This window comes from Hemiscyllium ocellatum, chromosome 43 (genome assembly GCF_020745735.1).
Source record: "Hemiscyllium ocellatum isolate sHemOce1 chromosome 43, sHemOce1.pat.X.cur, whole genome shotgun sequence".
Lineage (NCBI taxonomy): Eukaryota > Metazoa > Chordata > Chondrichthyes > Orectolobiformes > Hemiscylliidae > Hemiscyllium > Hemiscyllium ocellatum.
The window spans coordinates 15684604-15703496 of record NC_083443.1 but is presented as its reverse complement, the minus strand read 5'-3'; the positions used below and the strand labels follow the sequence as shown (position 1 = coordinate 15703496).

Genomic DNA, 18893 nt, shown 5'->3' with positions numbered 1-18893 from the left:
AACAGTGTAAACACAGCCCACAATGAGTTCCAGCAAATTACTTTCAAAAGTGCAAAGCAATCCTTGGTTGACAGCAATATCCTTTACCCATTTTGATCCACAATCCAAAACAAAATAGCATAAAAAAAGGAGGCCTTTATACCTTATTGATTTGACTGTGGCCTCAACTCTACTTTGCTCCCTACCACCCTCCTTGGATCCCTCCTTGTCAATCAGAAATATGTCCAACTCGGCTTTCAGTATACTCGATGGCCCAGTTTCCACTGCTCACTGGGCAAGAGAAAGAAGTTCCTCTTCATCTCCACCTTAAATGAGTCAACCCTGATTCAAATCTATGCCCCCTGTTCCAGGTTCAAACTATGAGGTGAACCGTCTTCTCAGCATCTAACCCATCAACTTCTCTCAGAATGAATATTCTGGGAACAAAACCTTTGTCCTGATATTTGAGTACTGTTTGTTTTTATATATACCTTTATATTTATTACTTGAAGTAAATGCCAAAAAAAGGAAGTCCACAGAGGCAGGTATTTCACTAAATCGAGTATGGGTTTAGAATTTCATTCCCAAATATTCGGTGTGTCCAACCTTTGTTCAAGGCACCATTTGACTTGCACAATTGGCTTGAAGAGTTAGGTTTTAGAAGTGATCATGTAAAATTGTTTTGGGGTATAGTATTATGGACCATACTAAACTCCCTCAAAACATATTAACAAGATCGCCTAGAACACAACTTTTTCTTATTTTTAAAGGTAAGTTTAAGGCATTGTGTTCTGGATATATTTTGATTGGTCGAGCTATCAAGCTTGAAGCAAAACACTCTATTCATATGGTAGAGTTAAAATGCGAACAAAAGAAAGAAGAAATTGGAATAATGTAACTCTATTGGAAAATTTAACAGCATAATATTATTTAACTACTGAACAGGAACTTTTACAATATAGTAACATCCCATAAACACATGCTTGGAAAAGGCAAATTCCGTAAAATAGATTGTCTCACATGTATTTCTCAAGTCAAGGGAGAAAGAACATCAAAAGAAAACTCAGAGAGAGAGAGAGAGAGAATCCAAGTGTCTTGCTGTTACACAAAGAGATATATTGCAGCTTCCAAACCCTAACAGCTACAGAATGGTAAACTAAAATCCTGGTTCTGTGGGAGCTTGACCACACCCATTCAGGTTGCTTCTATTGTTCCAACTTAAAAAAAAACTAGGCCTTACAAACTGTTTACTTTGTTGGCTTTGAGCACCTCAGTCTCAACTTTTCTTCACAAAAAAAAACAACAGGACAAAACACACCTCTTAAAGTACTGTCACAAAAATGACTGGAAACCTTTTAAATTTGGGCATTCCCTGGCATAGTACAGCCACATACTGTCAAAGAGAGAAGCAATGGACCCTTGAATTTAAAAGGCATTACAAATTCACTTTTAATCTAATGTGTGGTTCTAAGTTTGACAAAGGAGATTCACTCTGAAAGAACGGGAGACAAATTGTGTTACAGTGACAAGTACCGAGTAGGTTTGTTTTTGACATGCTAAACTATGGTTCATGCTGTGCGTTCTTCACACGAGTGACATTAATCAAGCAACGGGCCAGATGTGGTAGCTATAGGTACAGTGAGAGGTGGGAGTGAATCAGTAAGCTGGTCATGGTTGTTAAATTGATGGGAATTGAAATCGCAGGCTATGATAAGGTTGTGAATAGGACTCAATCTGTTCCAATTCAACTGGAATATCATCATTGGATGTGACTTGAGTGTCTCTGAGATTGGGAAGTGAAGCAAATAAGATGGAATCAGCCTTCTCTCCTCAGAAAATGTGCGCTTCACATTGCAATTAATTCAATACGTTGAATAAGAGATGACAGTGTACCTTGGCACTTTGTAACCACTTATCTTTTTGTTAAGAGAAATCAAGGTTAGAATAGAAATGAGCAGCAGTACTGTGCTCTGACAGTTATTGAGCTTGCAATTTTGTGATTGAGTTGTTCCTCAATAGACATTGTAATAAAATATTAAAATGCAGCAGTGTGTTAGAGTATTCAAAGCTTCACCAGCACATCAGTGCTGCGGAGCGTATGTATCAGGGAGAAACTGCTGAGCAGTGTACAACCCCTGCAGCAGTCAGCAATGTCTCCCTGCATCACTTGGTGTTACTCGACACCTTGTTAACCCAATGTGAATAACTATCAATTTAGAACTCTTTGTGCCAAGTTTAATCCTGCGGAAAATGGAATTTTGTGCAACCACTTTTGAATGCACCGTATTGTAAAGTCAAACCATCTGGGGAGAATATTCTAGATGCTAATGCAATGCATCTATGCTGTTATTACAGGATTTATTGATACGGCACACCCTAGTGGGTCTATCTTTTGATCTTATCAACTAACCATTTTCAATTTGTCAGCGACAATTATTATTTTCATTCCTCTCCCCCATGAGTCTTTCACTGTCCAGAATTGTTTAGGTCTGTTCCTTCTCTACATTTCTCTACATCACTTACCATTATTAGAATAGAATCAGTACAGCATGGAAGCAGACCATTCAGCCCATCAAATCCACACTGACCCTCCGAAGAGCATCCTACCCAGACCCACCCATCTCTGTAACCCTACATATCCCACGGCTAATCCATCTGCCCACCCCTGGACACTATGGATCAATTTAGCAAGGCCAATCCACCTGACCTGCATATCTTTGAACTGTCGGAGGAAACCGGAGCACCCGGAGGAAACCCACACAGATACGGGGAGGGCATGCAAACTCCACCCAGACAGTTGCCCAAGGGTGGGTCTGTGAGACAGCAGTCCTGACCACTGAGCCACCGTGTCGCTCTCATTCCTGTCCATCCTGCCCGCACTGTCAGGAATTTGCTGGTGCCAGGGTGGGAGCAAGTCCTGGGTGTAAATAAAACATGACTGAGTTCATCATTTGAGGAGGATATGGAACCTTAAATTGCAGAGGAAAGATTGGACAGGGTGCAGCACCACAGCCATGAATCCATGTTGCACTTGGCAATAAGAATCTCTGCATTTAATCGAAGAGATGAATTTGGAGTGTTTTGGCGTTAAGAATTTTAAATGATTGGTCCCAGAGAGAAACCAAAAACAGATTTATCCCATAAAATCATAAAAATCTACTGTACACAGTCTGACGATATCCAGCCTAATCCCACTGCCTAATTCTCATTCCATTGCCTCTTAGGCATATTTACTTCAAATGCATATCTCAGTGCTTTTTCAGTGTTACAGGGGTTAATGCAAAGGCATTTAAGGGGGGGGGGGGGTAGGGTGGTGACAATGGTCTCGTTGTACTCATGTTGGACTTTAATCCAGAGTTGATTATAATACTCTGAGCTCACAGGTTCAAAGGCCACTACAGCAGCTGGTGGAATTTAAATTCAACCAATCACATCTGGAATTGAAAGCTCAGTCTCAGTCATGGTGTCCATAACACTATCATTAATTGTTGTAAAATTGTTTTCCTTCAGGAAAAGGCCATCCTTACCTGGTCTGGCCTACATGTGGTGCTGGAAATGCACAGCTGGTCAGGCAGCATCCAAAGAGCAGGAGAATTGACGTTTTGGGCAAGAGCTCCTGATTCGGGCTTATGCCCAAAATGTCGATTCTCCTGCTCTTCAGATGCTGCCTGACCTGCAGTGCTTTTCCAGCACCACCCTCTCCGCTCTGATCTCCAGCATCTGCAATCGTCACTTTCTCCTGGCCCACATATGACTCCAGACCCACAGCAATGAGCTTGACGCTGTCTAGTCCCTGAAAAGCCACTGGGTTTCGTGGGAATTAGAGGCCAACAACAAACACTGGCCCTGGATGGGAAGTCCACGTCCCATTGGGAGAATAAAACTCAACCTCCTCCTTAGAGTCATAAAGTTGTCCAGCATGGATTTGTCCATGCTGCCCAGTTTTCACAATTTGCCAAATGCAGGCAAATAGGACTAGATTAACACCAAAAACTGAACGGCATGGACAGAAATCTACAGCCTGAGTAATGGACACTTCAACAAAGAGGAATTTGGGCTTCTCATCCTTTATCTAGACCTGTCATAATCTTGTACACTTAAAGGAATTCCCCCCTTTCAGCCTCAATACCTGAAGGAAACTACCCTAGCCTGTCCAATCATTCCTCCTATCTACAATATTGCTGTACTTGAGATTAAAGTGCAGAGCCCTTGTCTTTTATTCTTTAAACAAATTTGATTTACATTGGTTGAAATGGAGATGTGAAGGTCTATGCTGGTGACATGTCACAACAAAAGGAGACGTTTGCTACAGTTTTTAAATGGAATAGAGTATTTTAAAAGCTAATTGCGTAACATGTGCTCTCAAAACATAGTTGGAAAAGACATATTTAATTTGCTCAGTAGAGGTTGACTGAGGTGATAGGTCTGTTCATGTCGTATTAACAGATTGTCCATTATCTACTTATAACATTTGTTGAACTCTGTTTTTGATTGACAGGTTTGAGTGGTTGTGAAAGCAGCTTTTTGGTTACCCTCATCAAAGAAAGGAAGACCAGAAAAAAAGCCATGCTTTTTTTTCCCTTTTCAGAGTCTCTTGTCTGATAGAGATGCCATAACGTTTTATAGTACAGAGCTCTTTCAATTAAAATTTCCACCATTAATAGGGTGGCCCAAGGTTTACTGGAAACATCTGAAGAGCATGTTAATTTAATTGTTTTCTCATTTAGATTTTAGCTCTGTCCTAAGTTCACAATCATAGCTATTAAATTATTTTTATATCCTTTTTTTCTGCTGTGATTAAAACATAATTGCATTTTCAAGCTATTACATTTTTGTTAAAAGGGTGTTATTTCAGTTTCTAACATAATTCAGCATGTACATCCAAATCACTTATTTCACTCTTTATAAATAATGAAGATTGTCTATGAAATAATGCTGAATAATTCAAAGTTTTTTTTATTAGATTACTTACACTGTGGAAATAGGTCCTTCATCCCAACAAGTCCACACCGACCCTCCAAAGAGCAACACACTCAGACCCATTTCCCCTCCATTTACCTCTTCACCTAACACTACAGACAATTTACTATGGCCAATTCACCTAACCTGCACATCTTTGGACTGTGGGAGGAAACCAGAGCACCTGGCATTCACACAGACACAGGGAGAATGTGCAAACTCCACACAGACAGTTGCCTGAGGCAGGAATTGAACCCAGGTCTCTGGCGCTGTGAGGCAACAGTGCTAACCACAGTGCCACCGTGCCGCCCCTTATCGTTGTCTAGCTTACTGTCTGTGAGAATACTGCAGGATAATTCAAAGTTATCCTTGTCAAGTTTACTGACTGTGAGAATACTCGAATGGGACTGGCTGCCTGACTTGCTTGGTAATCATGTTGACTTAGCAACAGATTCAAACAGATGTCAGGAAATATAGAAATTGCTAGGTCTGTGTGTGCAGCTTTCTTCAGTGTCATACATATCCTTCTGCAGTTGGCTGCAAAGATTGGAGCCACTATGTTATTTCACTGACAGAGCTGGTAATGTGATTAAACCATTGTTAGTCAAATTAACCTGGCAAATGTCCCTTTAGCATTTAGTGAGCTGTTGTGACTTACATCCCTCATATCTTTTCCTTTCTCTTAAAGGCACTAGAGCATCTGAAACCGATTGATGACTGTAGAGTGGGAAAAAGTCCAGAAAACAGAGAAAAAAACAGATACAGAGACATCCTGCCTTGTAAGTAATTTCTTCAAATCAAACAGTGTCACAAGCCAGGAATTCTTATTATATAATGGCTGTTCTTTTCCAATCAACTGGCATCTACAGCTAGTTTTTTTCATACCAATGACGAACCATCAGTACAGTTAAGTTTAGTGATTGTCACAAAGTCAGCCAGCTGACCTGATAGAAGTATGAGTTCCCTGATTGGGGTTGTTAATCTGGTCCAATCAGGGACCCCTGTCTGACATAAAAGGATGAATGCCAGGTATTGACTCAGTGAGAGGCTGTGCTGTTGTCAAAGGTTAAATGAAGTGTGATTGTTGATGGGATGCTGGTCTCTGAAGAGTTATTTCAGTGAGGTCAATGCGTGAGATGATAAGTCCTCTGTAAAATTCACACAACTCAAGCACTGGAGTCGTCCAGAGACGGAGTTGAACCAAGACCCCAAGGATCCCAACTGGATCATGTAAAAAGCAGCCAGGGAGTTCCAGTCCAAATTTTCTCTTTCAACCAACATCTCACAACCAAGTTGTCTGGCTCACTATCTCACTGTAGTTTGTGGAAATTTTCTGTGTACAAATTGACTGCTGTATTTCCTACGTTGCAGCAGTGATGACATGTTAACTACCTGTGCAGTGCTGAAGACAGGAAGGGTGATATATAAATGCAAGACTTCTTTTTTCCCTGTTGGCTTTCTCTTAGTTTTCAAAAACTGAGGAATATCAAATTGAGGAAGAGGGATACACAGCAAATATTAAAGGGTGCGGACTGGGGGATGTAAATTCAGAATTAAACTGGGAAAGCGACAGCTGTTATTTAGCAGTCTGTGTGGAACACCCCATCAAATGTATATCCATGTAGAATCCCTACAGCATGCAAGCAGGCTATTCAGCCCATCGATTCCACACTAAGCCCCTGAAGAGCATCCCACCCACACCCCCGCATAACCCTACATTTGTCATGGCTAATCCACCTAGCCTTCTCATCCCTGGACACTATGGGGAATTTAACACAGCCCAACCTGTACATCTCTGGAGTGTGGGAGGAAGCTGGAGCAACTCCGCACAGTCAGGTATGAGAACGTGCAAAATCGACACAGACAGTCACCTGAGGGCGGAATCAAACCCAAGTCCCTGGTGTTGTGAGGCAGCAGTGCTAACCACTGAGAGTCACCGTGCTGCCCCTAATTCTCAAAGTACATGGAAGTACTGCAGGAGATTCACTCTCAGCTTGAGTTACAATGAGGCCCAGTAGTGCAGCATTGTGCAAGGCTATGGCTTACCGTTAATGCACATCAGAAACTGGGAAGACAAGGCTGCACAAATGAAAAGGCATTGAAGAAAAATCACAATTTCAGTGGCTTCAGGAAAATCACATGATTATTTGATCATTAACTTTATATGACATGTTAAAAGTCAGAGAAGTCATACTGAATGCCCATTGATTTTACATTTCAAATGGATTTGTCAGGTTCTCGAAAGGTTTCTTGTTTAAAATGCCAAATCAATCCATTGTAACTTCCAAAAGTATGAAGTATTTTCCAGTTGAATGGAGGCCCCTGTTGTACTTGGAGCTAAATTGAGTCGGCACCTCAGTAGCAATGTTTGAGGCCTGTGCCGTCCATGTCCCCTCTATGCTGGGCAGCTACACAGCTGTCAAGGGATCCCACACCAGCCGATTGATACGCTGGCACACTGCATTCCAGTTTTGGAAGTTGATGCTGAGAGAACAAATTAAAAACAACATAGAACAAAGAAACAGTACAGCACAGGCCCTTCAGCCCACCAAGCTTGCACCGATGCATGATGCCCTTTTACCTCTACACAGTCCGTGCCCTACCTAATCGTGGATCTAATCGGGATGTCATATATTGGCCACTGGATGGCAGGTTTGTTCCCATCACCCCCTTTGAGTATAAGGATCCCCAGAATTTGTCTGAGTTGATGTGGTGGAGGAAAACCACTTCCTGGTCTAACTAGAAAAGGCTTTGGTATTGAGCGAGAGGTTGATTTTTTGTCTATGACCCAGAAGTGCTGTCAGAACAGAATGGAATAGAATAGCAATTTATTGTCGCATGTAATTTTACAGCGATGTTTTACAAGCTGTGCCTAAATCAGTGACAGAAGTTATAAAGGAGAAGGAATAAAAATATACGTTCATCAAAGTTCAATTATCAGCCTCTGGGATTGGGGGTATGCTGGAATTTAATACGTGTCGAAGATCGGGTTAGGGATAGAGTTAGGGATAGAGTCAAGGATTTAGGATAGGGTTAAGGATAGGGTTAGGGATGGAGTTAGGGATAGGGTTAGGGATAGGGTTAAGGATAGGGTTAGGGATAAGTTTAAGGATAGGGCTAGGGATAGGTTTAAGGAAAGGTTTAAGGATAGGGTTAGGGATAGGGTGAGGGACAGGGTGAGGGAGGGTTAGGGATAGGGTGAGGGATAGGGTGAGGGACAGGGTGAGGGACAGGGTGAGGAGGGTTAGGGATAGGGTGAGGGATAGGGTGAGGGATAGGTTTAAGGATAGGGTTAGGGATAGGTTTAAGGATAGGTTTAAGGATAGGTTTAAGGATAGGGTGAGGGATAGGGTGAGGGACAGGGTGAGGGAGGGTTAGGGATAGGCTTAGGGATAGGGTGAGGGATAGGGTGAGGGACAGGGTGAGGGAGGGTTAGGGATAGGGTGAGGGATAGGGTGGGGGTTAGGGTGAGGGTTAGGATTAGGGGTCTTGATCTTTCCTATATTCCTGTGCGATACGAGAAAGCAGGCACAACTGAAGGTAATGGAATAAATTCTTTTAAATTTTAATTTAAATAGAATTGCAAAATTCAGTACCAGTCATTACTTTATGGATTTTTACAGCTCTTTCTTAACAACCCAAATTAATCCGATACATCATCATTCTGTTATGTGACACAATGCGCCATGAGACTGTCACCTTGAGCAAAGCCAAGATTTTCTGCATGAACCCAAACTCTCACCAAATCCATTCAGCCGTCATCCCTATGCCCACTGATAACATTGTCGTTCAGTCTACAAACAACTCAATTTTATACTTACAACTCATTTTTCAATTCCATCCGGAATTATTTCCAACCTCTAACCTCTATGCTCCAGTCCTGCACGATCTCTTCATCCTCAAGTTCTCCAAGAGGTTGATGATTCATGGAAAAGCAAGCAAAGTATGGGAATTCACTTGCAGAGGATTTAGAATGTACAGCAGAGAAGATGTATGACTTGGTTTACAGTATACTCAGAGTACAGTCTATAGTTCCGGTCTTTGTACACTCTTTCTAGTAGTCCCTGCTATTGAGGAGGGTACTTGCCAAAGAGTACAGTCCATGGTAAGACCTGCCTGTGGAGTCTTTTAACAAAGGTGGCATGGTGGTTCAGTCGTTTGCACTGCTGACTCACAATGCTAGGGACCTGGGTTCAATTCCAACTTCGGGTGACTGTGTGGGTTTGTACATGCTTCCCTATGGGTTTGTGCCCACAGTTAGGCAGAATGGTCATGCTAAATTGCCTATAGTTTGTGAGCTAAATGGGAAATGTGGAGTTCTGGGGATGGGGTGGATCTGGATAGGATGCTCTTTGAAGGGTGGGTGTGGACTTGATAGGCCAAATTGTCTGCTTCCACACTGTAGAGATTGATGTCACAAGGAGACTGTTGTATTGCACCCACCAAACAATCAGGAAAGCTCTTCCACTGTTACTGTCTGCCACAGATGTTATCCAAAGGGATTATAGGTTTCTGACCAACCTGTTGGTTCACCTTATGAACAAACCTATCGCTATCCAATCCTGGAGTGAGACTTGAAACCTGAAGCTTCTGGCTCAGAGGTAGTAACACTACCTCACAGTAGCACAAGTCCTCCCGAGATAACCACATTATCAAGAATAGAAAAAGCTTCAAAGAATAATGCAACCTATCAGGATGGATGGGACATGTCAGAGGTTCTTTTCACAAGAGAAGGCCAAGGGTTAACCTCATTTTAGTCTTGAAGATTAAGAACAAGTTCAATAGAGTCATAGTCATAAAGATGTACAGCATGGAAAAAAGACCCTTCGGTCCAACTCATCCATGCTGACCAGATATCCCAACCCAATCTAGTCCCACCTGCCAGCACCTGGCCCATATCCCTCCAAACCCTTCCTATTCATATACCCATCCAAATGCCTCTTAAATATTGCAATTGTACTAGCCTCTACCACTTCCTCTGGTAGCTCATTCCATACCCGTACCACCCTCTGTGTGAAAATGTTGGCCCTTAGTTGTCTTTTATATCTTTACCTTCTCACCCTAAACCTATGCCCTCTAGTTCTGGACTCCCTGACCCCAGGGAAAAGACTTTGTCTATTTACCCTATCTATGCCCCTCAATTTTGTAAACTTCTATAAAGTCACCCCTCAAACTCCGACGCTCCAGGGAAAAACAGCCCCAGCCTATTCAGCCTCTCCCTATAGCTCAAATCCTCCAACCCTGGCAACATCTTTGTAAATCTTTTCTGAACCCTTTCATGTTTCACAACATCTTTCCGATAGGAAGGAGACCAGAATTGCACGCAATATTCCAACAGTGGCCTAACCAATGTCCTGTACAGCTGCAACATGACCTCCCAACTCCTGTACTCAGTACTCTGACCAATAAAAGAAAACATACCAAATGCCTTCTTCACTATCCTATCTACCTGCAATTACACTTTCAAGGCGCTATGAACCTGTACTCCAAGGTCTCTTTGTTCAGCAACACTCCCTAAGACCTTACTAATAAGTGTATAAGTCCTGCTAAGATTTGCTTTCCCAAAATGCAGCACCTCGCAGTTATCAGAATTAAACTCCATCTGCCATTTCTCAGTCCATTGGCCCATCTGGTCAAGATCCTGTCGTAATCTGAGGTAACTTTCTTCACTGTCCACTACCTCTTCAATTTTGGTGTCATCTGCAAACTTACTAACTGTACCTCTTATGCTTGCATCCAAATCATTTATGTAAATGACAAAAAATAGAGGACCCAGCACCGATCCTTGTGGCACTCCACTGGTCACAGGCCTCCAGTCTGAAAAACAACCCTTCACCACCACCCTCTATCTTCTACCTTTGAGTCAGTTCTGTATCCAAATGGCTAGTTCTCCCTGTATGCCATGAGATCTAACCTTGCTAACCAGTCTCCCAGGGGAAACCTTGTCGAAGGCCTTACTGAAGTCCATATAGATCACATCTACCACTCTGCCTTCATCAATCCTCTTTGTTACCTCTTCAAAAAACTCAATCAAGTTTGTGAGACATGTTTTCTCACGCACAAAGCCATGTTGACTATCCCTAGTCAGTCCTTGCCTTTCCAAATACATGTACATCCTGTCCCTCAGAATTCCCTTCAACAACTTGCCTACCACCAACATCAGGCTCACTGCTCTATAGTTCCCTGGCTTGTCCTTACCTTGCCTCAAACAGTGGCACCACATTAGCCAACCTCCAGTCTTCCGCCACCTCACCTGTGACTATCGATGAAACACATATCTCAGCAAGAGGCTCAGCAATCACTTCCTTAGCTTTCCACAGAGTTCTCGGCTACACCTGATCAGATCCTGGGGATTTATCCACTTTCATGCATTTCAAGACATCTAGCACTTCCTCCTCTGTAATCTGGACATTTTGCAAGATGTCACCATCTATTTCCCTACATTCTATTTCTTCCATGTCCTTTTCCACAGTAAATACTGATACTCGTTAAGTATCTCCCCCTTTTTCTGCAGCTTCGCACAAAGGCCGCATTGCTGATCTTTGAGGGGCCCTAGTCTCTCCCTAGTTAACATTTTGTCCTTAATGCATTTGTAAAAACCCTTTGGATTCTCCTTATTTCTATTTGCGAAAGCTATCTCATGTTCCCTTTTTGCCCTCCTGATTTCCCTCTTAAGTATACTCCTACTGCCTTTGTACTCTACTAAGGATTCACTTGATCTAACCTGTCTATACCTTACATATGCTTCCTTCTTTTTCTTAAGCAAACCCTCAATTTCTTTAATCATCCAGCATTCCCAATATCTACCAGCCTTTCCATTCACCCTGACAGGGATATACTTTCTCTGGATTCTCGTTATCTCATTCCTGAAGGCTTCCCATTTTCCAGCCATCTCTTTGCCTGCAAACATCTGCCCCCAGTCAGCTTTCGAAAGTTCTTGCCTAATACCGTCAAAATTGGCCTTTCTCCAATTTAGAACTTCAACTTTTAGATCTGGTCTATCCTTTTCCATCACTATTTTAAATCTAATAGAATTATGGTCGCTGGCTCTAAAGTGCTCCCCACTGACACCCCAGTCACCTGCCCTGCCTTATTTCCCAAGAGTAGGTCAAGTTTTGCACCCTGTCTAGTAGATACATCTACATACTGAATCAGAAAATGTTCTTGCACATACTTAACAAATTCCTCTCTATCTAAATCCTTTACACTGTGGCAGTCCCAGTCTATGTTTGAAAAGTTAAAATCCCTACCATAACCACCCTATTATTCTTGCAGAGAGCTGAGATCTCCTTACAAGTTTGTTTTTCAATTTCCCTCTGACAGTTAGGGGGTCTGTAATACAATCCCAACAAATTGATCATCCCTTTCTTATTTCTCAGTTCCACCCAAATAACTTCCCTGGGTGTATTTCTGGGAACATCCTCCCTCAGCACAGCTGTAATACTATCCCTAATCAAAAATGCCACTCCCCTCCTCTCTTGTCTCCCTTTCTATCCTTCCTGTAGCATTTGTATCCTGGAACATTAAGCTGCCAGTCCTGTCCATCCCTGAGCCATGTTTCTGTAATTGCAATGATATCCCAGTCCCATGTTCCTAACCATGCCCTGAGTTCATCTGCCTTCCCTGTTAGGCCCCTTGTATTGAAATAAATGCAGTTTAATTTATTAGTTCTACCTTGTCCCTGTCGGCCTTGAATGTTTAACTCTCTTCTGTTCCCAACTGTACCAGTCTCAGATCGATCTCGTTCCTCACTGTCTCCCTGGGTCCCATCTCCCCACCTTACTAGTTTAAATCCTCCCAAGCCGCTCTAGCAAGTCTCCCTGCCAGTATAGTAGTGCCCTTCCAATTTCGGTGCAATCCGTCCTCCTTGTACAGGTCACTTCTACCCCAAAACAGTCTCCAATGATCCAAAACTGTGAATCCTTCTCCCATACACCAGCTCCTCAGCCATGCATTTGTCTGCTCTATCCTCCTATTCCTGCCCTCACTAGCTCGTAGCACTGGGAGTATTCCAGATATTACAATTCTCGAGGACCTCCTTTTTAAATTCCTGTCTAACTCTCTGTAAACTCCCTTCAGAATCTCAACCTTTTCCCTTCCTATGTTATTGGTTCCAATGTGGACAATGACCTCTTGCTGGCCCCTCTCCCCCTTGAGAACATTTTGCATCTTCTCTGAGACATCCTTGATCCTGGCACCAGAGAAGCAACACACCATTCTGATTTTTCGCTGCTGGCCACAGAAACGTCTGTCTGTACCTTGGACTAGAGAATCTCCTGACACAATTGATCCCTTGGAACCTGACGTACCCCTTGTTGTATTAGAGCCAGTCTCAATACAAGAAACTTGTTCTGTTCGTGTTACATTCCCCTAAGAATCCATCACCCCCGACATTTTCCAAAAGAGCATACTTGTTTGAAATGGGTATAGCCACAGAACACACCTGCACTAGGTGCCTACCTCTCTTACCTTTCCTGGAGTTATCCCAACCATGTGACTGTATCTGAGACCTCCCCCCTTCCTATAACCGCCATCCATCACATACTGTTGCTGTTGCAAATTCCTCATCGCTTCTAACTGTCTCTCCAACTGATCCATTCATTCTGATAAGATTCGCAACCAACAGCATTTATGGCAGATATAATCTGCAGTAACCCTTAAACTCTCTTTAAACTCCCACATCTGACAAGAAGCACATATCACTGCAAAGGCCATTTTTGCTCCTTCACCATCTACAGACCCAGAAAATAACACCATCTTATTCCTCTACAAAATACTGCCTCAGGTTAGATTAATAGTTACGGCTTATATTTGAAGTTTAATCAAGAGACAAATATCAAAAAACATATAATCAAGAAAGACCCCACCCTCCTCATTACTGCAGACTTTCTGTAGGCCACTTAAAACAATTAATTTATCTGATTCTGTGCTGTGAACTTCACCCAAACAGTTCCTCCAAGATCAGTTGTGAATTTCACTGTTTGTTAATTTTCCCAGACTCACTCCGATGTCCAGCGATACATGAATTTAAACAGCAAAGGCAGTACTGTGTAGGTTCACTCTGGTGTCAGTTTCTTTCTTTGTCTCTCTCCTGCACTGACCTCACCATGTGCTTCCTTTGTCTGTTCTTCTCCCTTTTAAAACTGCTGTTGTTTTGACTTTTTTTTTACCAAAGCATATGAAACAGTAATTGCTGCTCCTGGAATTCGAGAAAATCACTTCCAACATCTAAAGTACCTCAAAACAGGAGCAGCTCTTACAGCGAGAAACTTTTCCCATCCTCCATCTTGGATTACCCAGAATAGGGCAGTCATTGAGTGTACATTTCCATTTATGAAGGAGATCAAACTAAAGACCTTAAGTTTAAGGTAGTCAGCAATAATTCCGATAAGGAATTCAGAAAAAACATCTTTACTGAGAGCGTGGTTAATGCTGTACTCATTTCCAAAATAAACAATTGAGGCAAATAACATAAATGCATTTAAAGAGAAGCCAGTTAAGTGTAAAAGAGAGAATAAAAAAGCAGAGATGTACTTCTGAGGTTCTGTAAGGTTCTGATCAGACCACATTTGGAGTACTGTGTGCATTTTTGCACCCTATATCTCAGGATTGATGTCCTGGCCCTGGAACGGGTGCAGAAGAGGTTCACAAGAATGGTCCCAGGAATGAAAACCTTAACGTATGAGGAATGTTTGAGAACTCTGAGTTTATATTCAATGGAATGTAGAAAGATGAGGAAGGGGAGTCTAATTGAGACATACAGAATACTGAATGGCCTGGACAGAATAGATGTTTGGAAGATGTTTCCATTGGTAGGAGAGAATAGGACTCAAGGGCGTAGCCATAGAGTAAAGGGAAGACCTTTTAGAATGGAGATAAGGAGAAACTTCTTCAGCCAGAGAGTGGCGAATCTAGGGAATTCATTGTCGCAGAAGGCTGTGGGGGCCAGGTCATTGAGTATATTTAAGACGGAGATACATAGGTTCTTGAGTATCAAGGGGATGAAGGGTTACAGGGAGAAAGTGGGAGAATGGGGTTGAGAAATGTATCAGCCATGATTGAATAGCAGAGCAGACTCGATGGGTTGAATGGCTTAACCTCTACCCCTATGTCTTATGGTCTTATAAAAAACAATAGCTGGCTATGTTGATGGCATGAGATGAAGAGCATGGAGCTGTTGAATTGAATGACTGTGTTGTATTTTTGTAAAATGCTCTGCAACACTCATGAGTTGAGCCACTGCAAAAACACATTTGTTTTTTGACACCTCAGATGATAAAACCCGAGTTCGAGTCGGGGTCCACGGCTACATCAATGCAAGTTACATTCGGATGCCGATTGGCTCTGAGGAGTATGTGTACATCGCCTGCCAGGGACCATTACCAGGCACCACAAACGACTTCTGGCAAATGATCTGGGAAAACAAAGCTGGCATCATCGCGATGATGACCCGTGAACACGAGCGGGGGAAGGTCAAGTGTCACAGATACTGGCCTGACAAAATGTATAAACCAATGAGAGTGAACAAGTATCAACTCATTCTGGAAAATCAACAGATCCTGGATTCCTTTGAAATAAACGCCATGAAGATGACAGATAGTGAGGTAAAGAAAAAGAAAATCCTAATAGTTACAGATCATATTTCTTTTCTTCCACAGATTAACAATTTAGTTGGTTGCACTGGTGGCTCATAGCACTAAGGACCTGGGTTTGATTCCAGTCTCAGGCAACTGTGTGGAGTTTGCACATTCTACCCATGTCTCACAGGCCAAAGATTAGGGTGGATTGGCCAAGCTAACTTGCCCACAATGTCCAGGGACATGCAGGCTACGTGGGTTAGCTGTGGAAAATACTGGGAGGGGGATTGATGTGGCCTTGATGGGCTGAATAACCTGCATCCACACTGTAGGGAATTCTATGAGTTGAAGATATTTCATTTTAACAGAAATTGCGAGCACCACCATCAACTTTCCGCTTTCTTTCCACAGGTGCTGCTAGACCTGCAAAGTTTTTCCAACAATTTCTGTTTCTGTTTCTGCTTTCCAGTATCTGCCGATCTTTCAAGTTTTTTTTGTTTCATCTTAAACCGATTAAGTCCATGTAGGGTTCAAGGTGTGATTCCGGTATAGTCGCATTCGGCTTTCCCTGTTCTTGTTGGCCAGCTGGTTGGTGGATCACCTTGACAGGAAAACTGAAGAGGACATTGGATAAGGGGGTTCGAAACCATGGTCAGTTTCGTGAAGACTGGGTGCAAAAAAAACTGTTTGGCCAGGAGAGGAAACAGTTTCAGGCTGCAGGGCGTAGAACCAGAGTCTAGGTTAAAAAAAAGTATTTCTTAAACACATGTAAGTTTTCATTTGGGAAGCAAATTTGACAATGCTTCAAAAGGAAGTTGTGAACTTTAAGAGGCTATGTTGAAAGAGTACAGAGAGCCAGCACAGGAATAATGGATGGAATGGCCTCTTGAGCTGTAAGATTGTACAGTACACAAAGAAACCAGCTTTATTAGGTCTATCCGGAATTGGGAGAGCTGAGTTATAGATATGAGATCCTCCTCATCTCACTTTGTGGGCTTTGGCAAGGTCACACCTCGAATATTGTGTGTCATTTTGGTCTCCTGACCCACCGCAAGTTATACTTGCTGCAGAGGGAATGCAGTAATGGCTCTTGGCGTGACAGATCTGTTGTATGAGAAGAGTTTGAGTTGACTGGGTCTGTATTCACTGGAGTTTAGGAGAATGACAGGGGATCTCATTGCAATATATAAAATCTGACTGCGCTGGACAGACTGGATGTAGGAATGATGCTCCCATTGTCTAGGGGTCCAGAGCAAAGGACCATGGTCTCAGGAATGAGGATAACTCACTAAGATGACGATAAATTTCTTAACACAGACAATGACGAACCTATAGAATTTTCTACTTACTATATTCGGAGGCCAAGTCACTGAATATATTTTAAAAATAAATATATTTCTAGAGGCTAAAGTTGTCAAGTAGGATTGAAAGAGAGAGAGCAGGAGTATGGCTTTGAGATAAAGGATCAGCCATGATCTCATTCAGTAGCACCACAGGGTGGAAGGGCTGAATGGTCTACTCCTATTCCTGACCCACTATCAAGAAGGGTATTTCGATGAATCATGGAGGTAGCTGGAAGTGTGTTGCTGTAAGACAAAGGTAGAAGGAAAGGAATGAGCATTCTGCAGTGACGTCGAATAGATATGGCAATGGTTTGATTTCTGTGTCTTCACCAATTTCAGACCGGAGAAGTACATTATGTGAAACATCTCCAATTTGTTACATGGCCTGACCACGGAACACCGAACTCGTCAGAGCAGCTTGTGCGGTTCATTCTCTGTATGAGGGAAGTGCATCATCAGGGACCGACTGTTGTCCATTGCAGTGCTGGGATCGGGAGAAGTGGGGTCCTAATCTGCACCGATGTACTGTTGAGCCTGATTAACAAAGAACTCAGCGTAAGTGAAAGAAATGTTCTTCTGAAGTTCTTTTTGTATGTCTGAGATGCTTTCATCTACAATTTATTGTCCTTATGCTACTCCTGTGATTCAAGGATGCACAGTCCAACTCCTGTTGATAACCACAAAAGATGCTGGAGACAGGCAACATCTGTGGAGAGAAAGCAGAGTTAACATTTCAAGCGCAGTGACCCTTTTGCAGAGTTGAACCCTCTGCTTAAATCTGCTTTCTGTCCACAGATGCTGCCAGACATGCTGAGCATCTCCAGTTATTTCTGTTTTGTTTCAGGTCTTCAGCATCTGCAGTTCTTTGTTTTACCATCTTGTTGAGAACCAAGCTTGTTCAAACAACTAGCTGGTGTCTTGTAGCTTTCCATAAGAAATTCTTCCCAACCACTCTTGGCTCATTTCTCCTCACTCAATAATACCTGCCTGAATCTTGGGGAATCTCTGGATGCGAACATCAGTCTAGGCACGGGATTTGAGCTCACATCTCCCACCTCTCTCAAACAGTGTCAGTTCCCCAGACTCTCTGCTGGTGAGGACAAGTATTTTTTAAATTTTCCTGGCATTTATTAAACCCAGCTGAAATCTGGAACTCTCTCCAGAGTCTAGAATCAGTTGGAGGTTTACAAAGTGAGATGGTGATCTTTACCAATGAGAAGGAGAAGGGCAGCAGATACAAGGGACATCAACATCTGCAAGTTCCCCTTCAAACCACACACAGTTCAAAATATATTGCTGTACTTTCACTGTTACTGAGTCAAAATGCTAAAAATCCCTTTCTAACAGCACTATGGGTTTACCTGCACCACAACAACTGCAGCAGCTCATAGACAACAATCACCTGACACCAGGTTCTAGTCCAACAGGTTTATTTAAAATTACACGCTTTCGGAGTGATGCTGGTACCTGATGAAGGAGCATTGCTCAAATAAGCTTGTTGGACTATAACCTAGTGTCATGTGATTTTTGACTTTGTCCACCCCAGTCCTCCAGTCCTGACTATCACAGAGTCACAGGGTTTTACAGCATGGAAACAACTCCTTCGGCTCAACTTGTCCATGCCAACCAGATATCCAAAATTAATCTGATTCCATTTGCCAGCATTTAGCTCTACACCCTTCCTATTCATATCCCCATCCAGATGCCTTTTAAGATTCCACAGGTTTGTCGTCCTCTGTGTTCCAATCATACCAGCTCCTCTGGCAGCTCATTCCATACACCCACACCACCCTCTGTGTGAAAAAGTTGCCCCTTAGGGTCATTCTTTTTAAGTCATTCCCCTCTCAGCTTAAACCTATGCCCTCTCGTTTTGGACTCCCTTACCCTGGACAAAAGACCTTGAGTATTCACTCTTTTATATCTTTCCCCTCTCACCCTTAACCTATGCCCTCTAGTTCTGGACTCCCCGACCCCAGGGAAAAGACTTTGTCTATTTATCCTATCCATGCCCCTCATAATTTTGTAATCCTCTATA

The 18893-nt window shown here is 42.6% G+C and overlaps 1 protein-coding gene across 1 annotated transcript in view; it reads left to right on the top strand.

Annotated features, from left to right (window-relative positions):
- ptpn20 (protein tyrosine phosphatase non-receptor type 20) overlaps window positions 1–18893 on the top strand; it is a 254022-nt gene that overhangs the window by 217164 nt on the left and 17965 nt on the right. The window contains exons 39-41 of the mRNA XM_060854122.1: window positions 5627–5717; window positions 15211–15542; window positions 17198–17413. Of these exons, the coding sequence (XP_060710105.1) occupies window positions 5627–5717; window positions 15211–15542; window positions 17198–17413 (639 nt within the window). The remainder of the gene's footprint in view (window positions 1–5626; window positions 5718–15210; window positions 15543–17197; window positions 17414–18893) is intronic.